This window comes from Taudactylus pleione, unplaced genomic scaffold, assembly GCF_031769625.1.
Source record: "Taudactylus pleione unplaced genomic scaffold, aTauple2 ptg000005l, whole genome shotgun sequence".
Lineage (NCBI taxonomy): Eukaryota > Metazoa > Chordata > Amphibia > Anura > Myobatrachidae > Taudactylus > Taudactylus pleione.
Genome location: NW_028284408.1, coordinates 29,450,550 through 29,467,372, shown reverse-complemented (window position 1 = coordinate 29,467,372; position 16,823 = coordinate 29,450,550). Strand labels below are relative to the sequence as shown.

Sequence of the window (16,823 nt, the reverse complement as noted above, 5' to 3'; positions counted from 1 at the left end):
AACTGACAGATGATTGGCTGGTACTTTATCACTCTCCAAGGCTTAGTGCATCTCCCCATCTGGTCAGCTAATAACCACGATATGCCGTTATATGAAGTCAGCTAGTGACCGCTATATGCCGTTATGTCTGGTCAGCAGTCATTTATAGTAACTTGTCCCATGTGATCCTGTCGCTTAAACCAAGGTTTTTCCACCCCACCCAGTGCCCATCATGTATGGCTTACAGACAAGTCTCCCTCACAATATTGCGGTGATCCACCCACAGATTAAACCAATTGATAATATTTTGCAATAAAAAAATGCATTTGAAATTTTGTTCAAGAAGTGAATAAACATAAAAGTCCCAAAACATAATACTAGGAACAGGCTGACAAATTAAAAGTTTTAATAATTCCGGTGCTGGGAAAAAAAAAAAAAAAAAGCCAAAAGAAATAAAACATCCACATAAAAAAAAGACACGCCGTCATTTACACCATGACATGATGTAGGATATGGACAGTTTATGTTAGCAGCAGACAAGTTGGAATGATTTCTCTGCCGGTCCTTTCCCCCCATGAGGAGAACATGATGTGTTATATAGGACAGTCGTAGACATGGATTTCCTGGTCATCTCCAGCAGAGACAATTTTAGAGCCATTCCTATTGTACTGTACACCCCAAACCTACAAGAAAAACAAACATATTAGAGACGTTTTATTTTTCTTCTACATTTTAAAGAAAAAAAAGATAGGACAAGAACAGCACAAACTATGTTCTAGGTTGGGCTGGGGATGTCTCAGATTTCTGACCAATGGATTACTAATCTGAGGTTTCTGAAAATGGAGTTTAAAAAGGGAAAGAAAAACAAAAACATACATAAAGTATAAAGTGCATCAATAACAAGTGGAGGCAGCCATTTTGCAGGCAGACATTAAGAATAAAGTGTATCAATTCAGTACAAACTTGTAATGCAAGGGGTAACAATGTCTATAGATTCTAATAAATTGGCTGGCTGAGAAGTAATGTGAGGGAAAGAGAGAGGGCGTGAGAGACAGACTACAAAATGGCTGCCTCCAATACGTATAGGTGACAAATACTTGTTGAATCAAAATGATTGTATTTAAAAACAAACTAATGGCTTATTAATTTTACCTGTTCTTGGTGATCAAAGAATGTATGTACACACGTTCTGCTGGGAACATCCCACACCTTCACACTTTTGTCAGAAGAGCTGAGGAGAGATTAGACAGGAATTAAAATTACATTCTAGTCACACGGTTCCCAGAAACATGTCTCTGATTTGATACACATCCTACCTAGAGACAAAATGAGCATCATCAGGGGAGAAAGCCACATTCAGGACCCAGGAGCCATGTCCACTGAGAGTGCCAGCCAAACTGGCATGTTGCCTGACAAAAGCAAAATAAAATGTAATATATTACAAGTAGTTAATATTCAAATATATTCATAACGGATTTGCATCCAGCATACAGTATGTAACACTACTTGGTATATTAGACTATCAAGCTATTCCTACAACTAACCACCAATTATTTAGAAAACAAATTATAGAAAAATTGCACCATGGGTGCAGTGGATGCAGACACTTTGTGGGCTGAACGCAGTCTATCAAAATTCACTAGAATGCAGTGACATTAATGAGACATGGGCTGCATTGCTATGAATATCAGTTCACCCCACACTATGGATCCCGCTATAGGCCCGTATTCAATTTGAGGTGAAAAGCTGGAATCAGCGAAAAAGTTTTGGCGATGACGTAATTTCGCCAGGCAGAAAAGTATCGCTGTATTCAATTTGAAAGACTTTCCGCCTAGGCGGAAAGTCAATGTAATAGCCAAAAAAGTTTCGCCTATGAATAGCAGGCGGAAAAAAGTGCAGAATTGGGTTTTGGGGTGCAACATTGCGGGAACCCCCGTGCAGCCTTCAGACAGACAGTCCCCCAAAAGGCAAACTGGGTCAAATTTTTTAAAAAAACCATTTAACACCCCAAAAATTCCCTTTCATTTTGGGGGCGAATAAAAAAGTTGGGGGACAAAGTTAAAATCTAGCGAACTAGACTCCAGGGGGTCCCAAGTATGCCCCAGGTGTTTTTTTCATTGCAGAGGCTTGCGGCAGGTGGATTTTTCATGTTTTTTTAAAACTGAACTTTAGCAACTCTTAAATATGCTGTCCCCCATATTTGCTGGGATAAGTTATTTTCTGCAAAAAACCCTCCTGAATACTATTCTTCAGCACTTATACAAAAACGCTATTTACCAGCTATTGAGGCAGTTTAAAAACACCAAATACCTTCAGCAAGCCAAATCGGGGGGTATCATAGTGAACATCTTTTGGGGGGTGTCAGGCTGATTTCCCCAAATCTGACAGGACTTTCCGCTTGTTTAAGTTTCGCCGGGTCCCGTTTTCGCGTACTTTCAATATTGAATACGGGGATACGCGGGACGCACGCGATACTTTTCCGCCTGCAAAACAGGCGAAAAGTCCGGGAGGCGGAAAAGTATCGCGGGTCCGCTCAAACTGAAAACGGCTCATAGTGTGTAAGCAAAGAGTACACTATAAAACCAAGCTCTTATGTTTTATTTTTGAAAGTGTGGAAAGATATAACGTACCAAACAATCAGCTCCTGTCAGTTTTCAAATACAGCCTGTAAAGCGAGTTAGTAGCTGTCTGGTTGGTACTTTATCGCTCTCCACGGCTTAGTACATCTCCCCCTTTGTATTTTCCTATAACCCCCCCTCCCCCCCACAAAGACCCCATAACTCACACATCATAGATCTTGATATAACCATCATCAGAGCCTGTGACGAGCAGCTGAGAGTCCGGGGAAAAGGTTAATGATCTGATAGGCATAGCATGTCCTGGAGGACAGATTAAGAAGGAAAAATAGAGGAAAGTCATTTGAAACTTAGACATGCAATACATTTACAAAGAGGGGAGGGGAGGGAATATGCACAAAAACAGGATAAAATATTATGGTAATATGTAAAGCTCAAGTACAGGTATTTAGAACTGTAAGCAGGCCAGGTATTTTTTTATTTATACAGTGAGAATCATATTATGCAGTGATGTAGCAAATATGTGATCATTCACACAAGTCCCTTACCCACTAAAGCCTGCAGTCTAAATTCACTCCCATAAATACAATGCACATATGGCCCTGTTAGTAACTGAACCCATGACCCCCAGTGCTGTGGGGGACAGCAATACTAACCACCATGAAATTGTACTGCCCTGGGTTTTCTTGTAATTACTGGAGCTATGTAGTATGTATGTAATAATAGTGGCTACTAGTATGACAAACGATTACAGAAATAGAGCGACAAAAGCTGAAGTGTTTTTTCTTAGTGGAAACATGACTGACATGTTCTGCAGGTACGTATTCACATATCACTAAATCAGGATCAGGGATTCAGGTGCACGGTTAGGGATCAGTAGTGTTTCATTTAAAGGAGTCTTATTAATCAGTCTTTCGGCTAAATGAAGGATATTATATTTTATTCTATACTAGTTCTTTTAGCCATAAAATTAGCTTCAGGTTGTCGCAAAACACATAATTAAAGTTTATGCTATGTTAAATATTCCTGTTTAATGTAAATATCTACGCACTACTTAGATTATGTGTCACTTCATCCATGGAACCCACACAATTGTAGTAATGATTTAATGAGGCCAAAGTTGCCTTTTCTCCTGTTACATCAGTAAACCACATAGGGCTCTATTTATTAACATTATTTTTACTAAAATAAAGTGAAAAGGGGTGTTTTCACACCCTTTTCACATTATTTTAGTATCACCTACAGTTACTAAAGGGCAACTGGAGTAGAATTCGTAAAATTCTACTCCAACCCCTAAGTATCACTTATTTTTAGTAAGCAGATCGCATTTCCCATAATTGTAAAGTTACTAAAAATAAATTGTGAAAAAAATACCGGGGAAAGCCCTGTGATAATAACACCACTAGGAGGTGGCGTTATCCAGGGTCTCCCCTGGTTGCCGAACTCCTGCTCCGCCCGCTATAACGGGCAGAGCAGAGCCCGGAGCCGGCACCAGTAATCAGCTATGTAGTCTAAACAGACCACACGCTGATTCACTGTAAAAAAACAAAAAAAAACAAACTTACCTGACTCTAGGGACCGAAGTTCGGGGCTCCGGTGATGTCCTCTCTCCGGTCAGCTGGTCTCCCATGCTGCACTGCGGCCCGGTCATCACCTGACAGGGTCCCAGTGCAGTATGGGATGTCAGCTGACCGGAGGACATCACCGGAGCCCGGATCATGCAGGTAAGTGTAATTAAGGGAGTGGAGGGGTCACGGGGTTGGGGGTGTGTAGCAGCGGCTGCCGGTCGAAAATATCGTGACTAGTGTGCGGAGGGGATTCGCAGGGACAGAGCTTTCGCGCAAGCTCTGTCCCTGCAAGGGATTTGTAGTAAATCCCTGTGATATTCGCAATGCGAATTCACTCGGTAATATCACACTACAATCTGCATTACCAATGCAGATTGTAGTAAATAGAGCCCATAATCTCTTACCACAGTTCTGAGTGAAAATATAATGCGAATAATAAAAAGCAATACTAAAACAATAAAAAGCAATGTTACTACTCTGAGACAATGAGACCCTCTGTATGCAAGGACAAAAGGGTCTGGTGTAAAACAGATTAGCAGGTGGTGGACATGTCCCTCTCCCTATCCCCATACAGTAACTTCCCCTCCAGATAAGCATCCTAACAGAGATCACTGCACCCCAACTCATCTCCACTCCCACCTTCCCATGCTCCGGTTCCACACACAACACCCTTCCAATATTATAGTCACCCACATTTTCTCTTTTCTGACAGTGCCCCAGCAGAGTGACGCTAGGGAGTTATGATAGAACTGAAATGAGGGGTTCTATCGTATGGTGGAACTCCTACATTTCATCCATTTGCACCCCTAATTCTGAGTTGCTCTTGCATTCAACCACAAGTCAATGACAGCAGAAAATGATTAGGTGACATACTGTATACCGTCAATAATAATTACTTTGTACATTTACTATCTCTTATTATGTTCATTTTATTTATTTATATAGAAGAAACATATGAGACAGTACTTTCAATCCCTGTCCACTTGGAGTTTACAGTCTAAATGATCTACCAGACAAACAAGCACTATGTCAATTTCCTTCCAAAAAGTTTTTGGAGTGTGGGAAAAACCAATGATGCACCCACCGCCAGTTCCTCTGAATTACCAGATGAGGAGATCCTCTTACCTTCCAACGTGTGGAGGAGTTTCCCAGTTGCAATATCGAAGATATTAATAATGCCGTCAATGGCACCGCTTGCCAAATATTTCCCATCTGGACTCTGTCAGACAGATACTTAGTCAATAAACGTTAAGCAAACGAAATGTCGGTGGCCTATTAGACAACCTATGTTTAGCCTGTGCAGCCACTAAAACTTACATAAGCAATACTGAGGATAAATTTGCCTCTGGTGTCTAGTGAGAATTCCTTCTTGCCAGTCTCCACGCCAAAGATGTTCACTTTCCCTACGTGACTGCCTGTAGCCAGGTGTTGTGAGTCGGGTGAAAAGGCAACAGACCAAGCATCCACTGTGGAAATATAGGGGTAAGAGCATAGACATATTCTTTTATATGGCCATGTACCAGGAAAGCATCTGTTATGGCTACTGTAGCAAGAACACCACATTAATAAATTACAGTATATTTTTTCTAAAACATATCAATATAATTGTCATATCTAAGTAATAATATACTATGCAGGATGTCACACTGAATTACAGAATGATAGACAATGATAAATGTCCCATAAATAGATTGTGAAGCTCTTCTAAGCTTCCATTACTATATAATGTATATGGGGTATGTGGTCAAAATATCGGCATTCATAATATTGACAGTTATGTTATCGATATGGTTGAAATGTTGACATTGAACATATTGGCATTTGCAGAATCTTGACATGTGAAATGGTTAGGCTGCAGCAGAGGGTAAGATTGAGGCTACGGAATGGAAGAGATAGGATTGTGGGGGAGTAGCATTAGCCTACGGGAGGGAAGGGTAGGGTAAGGCACTAGAGGAAGGGTTAGCATTAGCCTATGGGGGGAGGTTACGGCTAGGCACTAGGGGCGTTAGCATTAGCCTACAGGAGGGAAGGCTAGGGTTAGGCAATAGCCTGCGGGAGGGAAGGGTAGCGTTAGGCACTAAGGGGGGGGTTAGAGTTTAGGCAAAGGGAGGGAAGGTTAGGAAGAGGCACTAGAGAAAAGGTTAGCGGTTAGGCCACTGGGAGCGCAAGGAGTCATCACGGCGTCACTGCCTGACTCGGAAAACATCGTTGGAGCCGCACCAGGTAAGTCACCACTAGACCGCCAGGGGCGTATTGTCGACATTCTAAACATGTTGACATTTCATCAGTGTTAAATTTCGACATGCCAAGCATGTTGGACATTATGAATGTCAACAAAGTATATCACACACATTTATTACATAGCAAAATTAGGTCAGATATATTCCGCTCATTACCTCTGTTTCAAACAACTTTAGCATGTAACATACAAGTTATTTAAATAGAGGCTTATACCTAGCAGTACAGATTAGAAAACAGAAGATTTATACAGTCTTGAACCCCATAAAAAAAAAAAGGGAGTACAATTTCTGTAACTAAACATAGTAACAGCACCAATTACACAGCATGGTAAATAGTCTGTGCAACTCTATTGGGGCATTTCAGTTGGGGCATTTCAGTTGTTAGTGCCAGCGGCTGTAAGCCCAACAGAGCAATTCAAGTGTGGCTCCGTTCGGCCGCCGCGGTGCTAGCATATCTGCTTGAACTCAAGCAGAATATGCGAAAAGTTCGTGGTTTGGGTGCCCTAACCAGGGCTTTAGACGGGTTTAGCCAAAATATACAGCTAAACCCCATCTAAGTTGGTGTGACAAGTGTAATAATTAGTGAGTGCCCAAAAAAGTGTAATTGCTAGAATGGGCACCCATTCATTATTGGACCACCCAAAACAATTGAATCGCCCCCTATGTGTGTGATTCAGCTCAGTGCATTATGGTAATCCCCATAGTGTTTCATTATGAATAATTATTAGTCAGAAAAGGCTGTACCTGGCCCAGCATCAATGGAGCTGATTTGCTTGCCAGAGTCAAGGTCCCAGAGGCGAATATGTGCATCCAAAGAACTAGAAGCTGCAATGTTACCAGTGGGACTGACATCGACAGATACAACACCCAGTTGGTGGCCCTCGAGTGTCCATTGCAGGTCTAGGTGTTCATCAGACCTGAAAGGTATCAGGGGTGATATAACATAAGAATCAAACAAGGCCGAGGCAACTAGCGAGTGGAAACAGTTTTCTGCGGGCAGACAGAAAATATAAAGGGAGCTTTCTTTCCAGCTCCAAAGGGCAGTTAAAAAAAAATACAGCTTGGTTTCTTCAGAAAATACCATTATTCTGCTTATTCTTTATGACACTTCAAATAAAATCTACACAAAAACAGACAAAAAAGTGTTTTGCTTTTTTTAAATGAAATTGCAAGATAGCAAAACTTGTGTATTCTTTTTCCTCATCACCACAATGAAAAAAAAATAAAAACTTTGTAGTTTTTTCTTCAATATTAAATCACATTTCCAAAACACAAAGCCAGATTCTACAACTAGGTTTTCATAATAAAATCTTCACTTGAAAATTATTCTGCATTTTTGAAACACACATAGGGCCTGATTCAGACCCACTCGCGAGCGGCTGTCCGCTCGCAAGTGGGTCGATGGTGCGCATGCGCGAGACGCGACGAGCGAAGGACCTTCCTTCGCTCGTTGTGTCTGATCAAAGGGGGCGTGCTGTCGATGTTGATTGACAGCACGCCCCCTTTGGTGGGCGTGCCTGCCAGACGGAGGCGTTCCCAAGGGAACGCCTACCGTCAGAAGCCGGCCCCACTGACATCACTAGTGATGTCAGTGGGAGTGATTTTGGCTCTGATAGAGCCAAAATCACTCCTGGCTTTGCGGTTGAGAAACTCAACCGCAGGCTTCTGCTCGCACTGGCGATGGTCAAGACCATTGCGACCATCATCCTGCACACTCGTATAGGCTGTGGGTGGTGACCCACAGCTATACGAGCGTCCAGGAGGACGCTCCATATTTATGGAGGTGGGCCCTGATTCAGAGCGAGCGCTCTGGTCAGAGCGTCCCGCTCTGAATAAGGCCCATAATGTGCACAAAATATTATAGTAGCCTAACTAGACCATTTTGAAAACCTACCTCACCAAACATGAGGAGCCCATGTTTTTCTTATTTGAACCAAGATGGGGGAGATCTGAGCTTTGCAACATTCAACTCCATCTGGAAAAACCTAATGCTATCTGTAGTGCAGGATGATATTGTTTGGTAGCCAAAAGTGACCCCCAGTCAATAGCTACTAATGGAGCACATTCTTTCAAAGGAGTGTACCCCTGAATTAATGGAAGCCTAAATGGGGGGGGGTGGATGATCACATAAAGCTTCTGAGGTGTTCAAAGTTGGAAAGACAGGAAGGCAGAGATTGCATTCCCTATAATCGAATAAGTACACAATTTGTGTGCCAGGATTGTACTGGTTAGTCGTGTGTCAAAATGACAATGAACAGCTACATAAGAGGGAAAAAATATATACTTGAGCGCTCCTCCTCTGAAGTAAATGTTCCTAATAATAAAGTATTTCACAGAAACTAAAATAAATTGTTCAAAGTGTCTCTTTAACAATATATCTGAAAGGCACAGTATGAAAGCAATAGTTTTTTTGCTTCCCTAAAAGCAGTTTACCTTTCCCTGTTAAGTGACAGGTCCCTCTCAAGATTTCCAGGTAATGGTAAGCTCCCACAGGTAACCAACACGTTTCAGCTCATTAGCCTTTGTCAAGGTGTACCTGTTTTCTCAAATCGTCCGTTTATATAGGGGTATACTAGTGGTCCCGCCCTTTCCCTGTGTTGTGGGTGTGCGGTATAGAAATGATAGAACATGTACCTCAATAAGTCCTAATCATATTCCGGAGCTAGCCTTATTTTTTTGTCTTTTCATACTTATTCAGTGACGTGTGTAGGTCACTATTTCTTGAGCTGCACTCCTGTTTTTTTTGAGCGCGGGTGTTACATATTTTGCTCTAGCTATATAAGAGCACTTATGTAACATACAAATATGTTTAAAAAGTAACTCTGTATCTGCTGTTGCCCCAAATTGCATCTCCAAAAAGAGGGAGACCACTTAGATGGTCAGTAAGAGTACAGATAAATTACAGTGTATAAGTGAATTGTTTGTGAGAAAGGTGACACTATGTGTCTGAGATGACACTCCTCCATTCATCTCTTTGGCTGTCAGTCATGTCAATCTATAATACCATTTAAGTGATTGGCTGAACGTCATTATTAACACTTACCCTGGTCTCAAACCAGAACTGACTTGTGACCAACATTCAAAAAAGAAAGAAAAAGACGACTCTTGTTTGGGGGCACACTTATGTAATAATGATGTGATTAAAACTTAGCTTTTAATAGCCAACATTAAAATAAGTGGAGTGCAAAGGAAAAGAAAAATGAAATATAAGAAAAAGTCTTTGTTTAAAAATGAACATAGTTGCTTATGTGGTTTAGTATCCCATCAAGCAGTGCTGGTATTGGCAAGGTGAAATATTAACCGTAAGTATACACTTATAGGAAACTGATAACTACACTCTTGTGCTGCAAAGTCAACACCAAAAAAAGAGAAAATATCAATAACAGTTTTATGAATTCCTCCTAGAATTAATCCAGAATATATGCTGTAAGTAATTATACCCTTGTATTTGAACTATATGGGGAAAAATGCCAGTCAAAAGCAGTAATATATATCCATGTATTCGTCTTAGGACTGTACGTCCAGAGAGATCACTGTAATAGGACACCTGCACCACACATGCTCCCTGCTGTCAAGTTAAATGAATTATTTAGTAGTAAAAGGTCAAGGACATTGTCAGTGAAATCTCATTTATCAAATTTTGAGACAGTATTAGCCGGTCTCAGCCCAAGATGTTATACTTTCACCACAGAGAAGAGAGAGAAAAAAAAAAAGTGGCTTAGTCAGAAAATATACATTTATATCAATCAGTAACTACTATGTAACTCTGTATTAGAGTCACATAATGCTCAGCTGATCCCATTTTGATGCAGAAGTGTGGCAAGCTATGTTCAATTAACCACCGGCTGAGCTTCAGTATATCTTTTCCAAGATTTTATGATCGGTGATCCATCACCAATCTGTTTAGGGATGCCAGTGATTATCCGCAAGTACAGAGTATTATGCTGATAAGTGAGGAACCTGTTATTTTATTAGTTCTTTAATATTTGTAGCTCACGGCGGAAATCAGTAAATTTAACTCAAGTTTATCAGAGAAAAATAGAGAGACATTCTGTGTAGCTCTAATTTCATCTACTAATACACATTTTACGGGAAACATTTATTCAAATCAGTGTTATTTATCCAGTAACACCGCAGTCAGGCAACATATGTTCAATTAGCCCACAGCTGGACATCAGTGTGTTACTTCAAGGAATATTCAGATCAGCAGTAGGGCAGGCATATATTTACAAAGTAGAAGTGATGCACATAATACTATACTAATAAGTGATGGGCCTATTATTTAAACAGTTCATAAATATTCATAGTTTATGACAGAGCATCAATTAAGTCAAATAGTTTCCAATTTACATATCAAAAGTAGATGGACATTTTGTGTAACTCCAATTTCATATTATTCATACACTTAATAAAAAAGCATTTTTTATGAACAAGTTTGTAGAGTTAGTTCGAAGAATGAATATTGCTATATATGAATAAGGTCCGAACAGGTGAGCCCACCTGCTTCTGCTTTCTTACCACCTTGCCTTGACAGCAGAGGGTGAAAGATGAGAGAGCACAGTGGGGTCCCGAACGGGGGTGAAAGATAGTAACAGCGGCACTTCTGCTGTCGGGACAAGAACCCATCTGCCCGCACCGATACCAGTTGGCAGTGCAGCACGGATAGCTGAGTCTGGATGAGAGAGCGCGAAATGATATGAAAGGTAGTCTTCTCCGTACCAGACAGTGTGTTGCTATCTGTGGCAACAAGGAAACATTAGTAACAAGGCAATTGATATGGGTAGAGGGGTCCTAATATTGAATCACCGCCCTCTCAACAGATGTATCGTAATGAGATTGCAGTCCAGAGGTAACGGTGGCATCGCAAAACCAGCATATATGCATTAGGGTAACTAATCAGACACTAGAAAAAGACTTTCTAATATTGTTATATCACCGTCCTCTCAGCATATGTAGCATTCGGCGGTTTAGAACACAGAGGTAGCGGTGGTGTTTCATATCACTGTTCTGTAGCGGCAGATGACAATCATTTTGCCTCCTAGGCTTGGTCACATTCTGGCCTTGTCACCTCCTGTGATCAAGCCAGTCCTGGCAAAACGCAGGTCTAACAATGAGCACACAGGGATCCCTTCCAGCGTCCTGGACAGAAGAAGTCACTGCCACTAAAACAGGTAGGCATTCCTCTTCCTTCTGTGCACTCTCATTGGTGTTGGAAGTTTTTGTCTTTCACAGGGAATTGATACTCCTCACTAAAAGTAGCAGCACACTAAACTATGGAGCATACACCCAGGTACTCTCATTGGCAGGTCACTTTTTTCACAGTTATTTCTTCCTTTACTTTATCTTATCGTATCCACTCATTTACATATTCTTCTGTTATGGATTTTACTACCAATAGCCTTATAACAGTGCAGTGAATTGGGAAACCTATTTGATATACTACTTATTATTCGAATCTTGATCCAAACGCTGATTTTGATTCTAGAATTTTGTACCTATACTATATGTATTAATATATATTTACCATATCCCACATATATGCTATTTAATTGCTGTATTCTATCCATCTATGGAAAGTTTAATTTAGATTATTGTGGATATTATCTCTACTTACGGTAGAACTTTTGTTGTGTCACCTTTCTCCCACACAAGTCACTTACACACTGCCATTCATCTGTACTCTCATTGACCCTTTGGGGCAGATTCTGAGTCACACGCAGACGTGTCATTTGCCGCAGCCACATTTAATTCTGTGGCTGATTTTGGTAATACTGAGACACCCACTTGCAGCATCTTCCGGTGCTGCATTTCCATCTCGGTGCGTCTTTATACGCCCCATCAAAACTTGCACCAGCCCTAAGGCAGGTGCAGTTTCTTGCTCTGACCATGGCCTCCTGTGTGAGCGGCTGTACGTTTTTGGATGCAGCCGCTTACAGCAACACACCCACAGTTGCTTAGCTACCCTTGTTACCTCCCAGAAATGCCCACTGTCCTGCATCTCTGAGTGCTAACAACCAAGACACATGCACAAACTTAAAACATTGTTCAACTGCGTGCGACTCATAATCAGCCCATTTAAGTGGTTTCCCTCTTTTGAAAATACAAATAGGACCAACAGCAGTTCATTTTTCCATATATTTGTATGCTACATTACCGCTCTCATTTAGCTGTTCACTGTAATTTGACACACGGCTAAACAGAATCCAGGCAAACAAATTATATACTTTTCTATCTATGCTTTTTTTTTTTTTTTTTAAGGAATTACTATTTTTATCATAATCAATTATTAGATGTTGTTTTGTTTCATTAATTGGTCTTGGAGTACAGCTTTGTATTTGATGCTGTGCCAATTACATTTTGGCATCTACATGTGGTTAATATTACAGCATACCACCTGTTTGGTACATTCATTACGGCATAAGCAAAGTAGCTTCTGTCCAGCTCTAAGTCAGGCCCATAGTTTATCATCATTGCACTGAGATACTTTATATATTTCTACTGTGCTATCAGCATTGTATTCAATGAGAAGCTTGTGTACCAGGAACATGGAAATAAACATCTTCATGATGATATGGCTAAAAAGCAGAGAAGGAAGCTAGTGATAACAAGCAGTGTATGTAATAGAACACACAGGAGGGCTGGCTACAGTAAATAAAAAGGTAACTGAAGTTGGGAACCCCTGTAGCCAGTTATTTTAGTTTGCAGATCATGCTACACATTTACTTTCTACCAAATCAACTTACCATTTCCACACCTTCACCAAATCATCCAAAGAACCACTAACCACAGTCTCTGACCCATCATTGGTGTTTTTTCCCCAAGCTACGGACCATATGGCATCACTATGGGCTGAAATAAAAACAAATATCTGTAGACATTGCATTGATGACATGACCAGGGATATGATAAACAATTTCAGAGGATTAACTTATGCCATATTTTATCCAAAATCAATTTACATGCCAGTCATATAGTAATGGCCACACACAATGTGATCAGTTTGGCACAACAACATGATCATTGTTCAAGCACTGGATAGGACCAGATTGCTAAGAAAATCATGGATCTATACTCCACTAACAAACTGACCAAACAAAATCACAGAGAGTGTGTTGAGTAACCCATGCTGCCTCTTTATATCATGCATGCCCATTTAGTAAAGTGAGACACAGGTCACTCCAATGGGACATCTGCCATTAGCTGGAGGTAGACCGAACCATACACCTGAATGCAGTGGCTATCAATTATAGCAGAGGTAAAACCCTTCTATCATGCTCTATTAAATAGGATGCAGTTAGAAAAACAGCATAGCACGGGGTACCAAGGCAAGGAACCAATCAATCTGCAGGGCCTAAAATGGGAAACCCCTCTAAAATAAAGTCTGTTTGCACATTTCGCCTGATTTTATACCCCAAGAAGTTTGCATCAGACAGTATTAGCTCAGGGGTCAGAAATGTAACACCAGTGATGGCATAATTCAACAAAATATCCACACAGCAAGAAAACAGAAAAGTAAGAAGAAATGTGTATGTGAGCCTACAATAGAAATCAATACATTTTATTTTCATCTGCTTTCACATAAAACTGGACACGGTTAAAAGTAGCTTCTAGGTACATTTTATTTATTAATTGTGGCCCTGAATAGAACATTCCTTATCATCACATATGGATTAGGAATGTCTTCTCTGGGTTATATATCAATGTAGTAGCGTCTGTTTACACTAATGGGTTATGTCCCAGCAGTGTTCCTGAGCATGCGCACTAAAGCTGGGTACAACAATGCAATATATTGTTACATGCTTAATGTAACACTACCACGTCATCCATGGCATTGTCACATCTAATGTGCAGTACATCAGAATGGAAGATGCGACCACCAAATTAATCAAATGATTAATTGGGTGGGTTTGAGGGAACATACAATACGAAGATCCATCACGGATCGCAAGATTGGACAATATATTATATACACTGTGTACCCAGCTTTAGGAGTAGATGTATCAAGCCTTAGAGAAGTTTCCCAAAGCAACCTATCAGCTTCTAACTCCCATTGATGTAGAACAGTCTTTGAAATGACAGTTAGAAGCTGATTGGTTGCTTTGGGAAACTACTCCACTTTCTCTCTCTCTCCAAGGTTTGACACATCTCACGATCTGAAGAGATCCTTCTTCGCACTCTGATAGCACTTTCCAGTGGAAAGAGAATGCCAACGGAGGGTGTTAGCTATTGTAAGCGAGGACCGTAAACTCTTCATTTTCAGAACATGACAAATAGCACAATAACAATGCTCCCATATATTGTATGTGGAACACGGTGTGCTCCAATTGTGCCATTAACGCAGGAAATAAAGGAGTTGATAAATAGGAAAGATACTGAATTGTAAGAAAATGATAGGGAAACTGCAGTTTCTGTAGGATTATAATGGAAGAATAGCTTACTAAAAAGACCTTTATATATTTTAACATAATGCATAAATCACACACACACACACACACACACACTTTCTTGCACTCATCTGGTTCAGATTTCCAGGTATTACATAACTGTACTCAAACTTACATAATGTACACCACCATAATAATACAAGTACATAGTGAACTGTGCATTAATTTTTAAAGTGACACGTTACCTTGCTCTTGCTTGTAAAGGATGCTGTACTGTAGAAACAAGAAAGCCAAATGGTTAAAAAAAAAAAAAAAAAAAGTCTCTATGAACAGTAAAGAGGGAGAGCAGAGATTGGGACTAGTGCTTCACATGATGTGTAACCACAAGCTCTGGTTGTCAGGGTATGCACTGCTGCGACTTGTAGTTCATAGCTACAGAATATCTAGCCGTGCTGTAGACAGTGTTCTAAAGAGCCTTACCTGTGTGCTCATGTCCAGGCGTCAGGATGAATGAGAGATTATAGTTACCTAGGGAGTACAAGCAGGAGTCCGGGTTATTACAAAGACACTACTGCGCCTCAGCACTATGCCTCCTGCCTGTAGTCTTCTCTAGTTGCTTAGAAAAGAAAAATCAACTAAAATTCCAGCGCTTGACATAAAAGTCGCTTCTAGATGACGTCACATGGGAGCCGGCGCACAGCCATCTAACACTAGAGGGGAATTGTAATTAATTCCGTGTCTTCAGTGCTGGTGCTTCTACGCCATCTTTAGTAGGCTTTACGGTTCTAATCTGCTCTGTTCGAATTAGACCTAACGTAACGTGCTGTCGTCATTGTACATGATGCACCAAGGAGAATAAGAACAGGCTCATTTTGTAAATGAACGAGATAGTAGAATAGATTGAGCACTGAGTTTGTGCTACCGTCGGATCATCATGTCACATGAGAAGAGCAAATATGGCTTCTTGCAACAGGTGTCCTGTAGCTGTGGCAAATTCATTTAGTTTCAACTTCAACCCAAGTTCATGCCATGGCCTTTTCATTGAATGGATATTGGGCACAGGAACCCTGCACTATAAAGAGGAGACCTTCCTGATAACTTGATTTAATTTTTTTAAATAGCTCAATAGTATTTCAGCACTAGAGTGAGAGTCCAGACCATTATGGTTGAGGATAGATCCTCTTCACTAGATAGAACTTGACGTCATTAGTTACTATCCAATGTCATCAGTTACTATCCATGTGGACATTAGAGTGGGAATAGAAACCTGTGGCGAGCGAAACGAGCCAGCGAGAGTACAAATTTCTTCTTTTGGTGGCCTTTAAGGTCATGGAACCTCACTTCCGCCCTCACTCCACGTCATTTCCCGGTATATGTACTTGAAGGGGAACTATACACAACCAGACCATTATTTACCCTGCAGGCCACATACAGGTTGTGGAGGGATAAGCATCAAAGTTGCCTGGGCTTTATTTTGCCCGGGAGGGTTAGGTTTAGGGAGCAGTAAGAGGGGGCTAGGATTAGGCAGCCCCGGGGGGAGGTTAGGGTTAGTCACTAGGTTAGGGTTAATCAACACTTAGGGGGGGGACAGGGGAGGGTTAGGGTACTTACCTGCCCCAGTCGGGATCTTCATCTGTCAGGCATCCGCTGTCAGGATTTAAACAGCCGCCGGTATTTCAATCCCTTTCCGATATAAGTGCTGGCTGAACATTTACAGACCAGGACTCTGCCATCACGCAGGTAACAACTGAGGGCCTGATTCAGAGCCGGACACTCTGACCAGAGCGCTCGCTCTGAATCAGGGCCCTCCTACATGAAAATGGAGCGGCCTTATGGACGCTCGCATAGCTGTGGGTCTCGCTGCCGCAAGTCCTGGAGTGATTTTGGCTCTATCAGAGCCAAAATCACTCCCACTGACATCACTAGTGATGTCAGTGGGGCCGGCTTCAGACGGTAGGCGTTCCCATAGGAACGCCTCCGTCTGGCAGCCATGCCCCTAGCACGCCCACCAAAGGGGGCATGCTGTCAATCAACATCGACAGCACGCCCCCTTTGGTGCAAGACCCGGAGCAACGG

The 16,823-nt window shown here is 41.3% G+C and overlaps 1 protein-coding gene across 1 annotated transcript; it reads right to left on the bottom strand.

Moving 5' to 3' along the window:
• Positions 1-370: 370 nt before the first annotated feature.
• On the bottom strand, positions 371-15,477 carry SKIC8 (SKI8 subunit of superkiller complex). Its single transcript, XM_088480649.1, has 10 exons — positions 15,228-15,477; positions 14,993-15,020; positions 13,107-13,212; positions 7,108-7,280; positions 5,441-5,589; positions 5,249-5,342; positions 2,765-2,858; positions 1,296-1,388; positions 1,132-1,210; positions 371-662 (listed from the first exon to the last, which is right to left on the bottom strand). Exons 1-10 carry the CDS (start codon positions 15,237-15,239, stop codon positions 573-575), a joined length of 918 nt encoding a protein of 305 aa, XP_088336775.1. The 5' UTR covers positions 15,240-15,477; the 3' UTR covers positions 371-572.
• Positions 15,478-16,823: the final 1,346 nt, after the last annotated feature.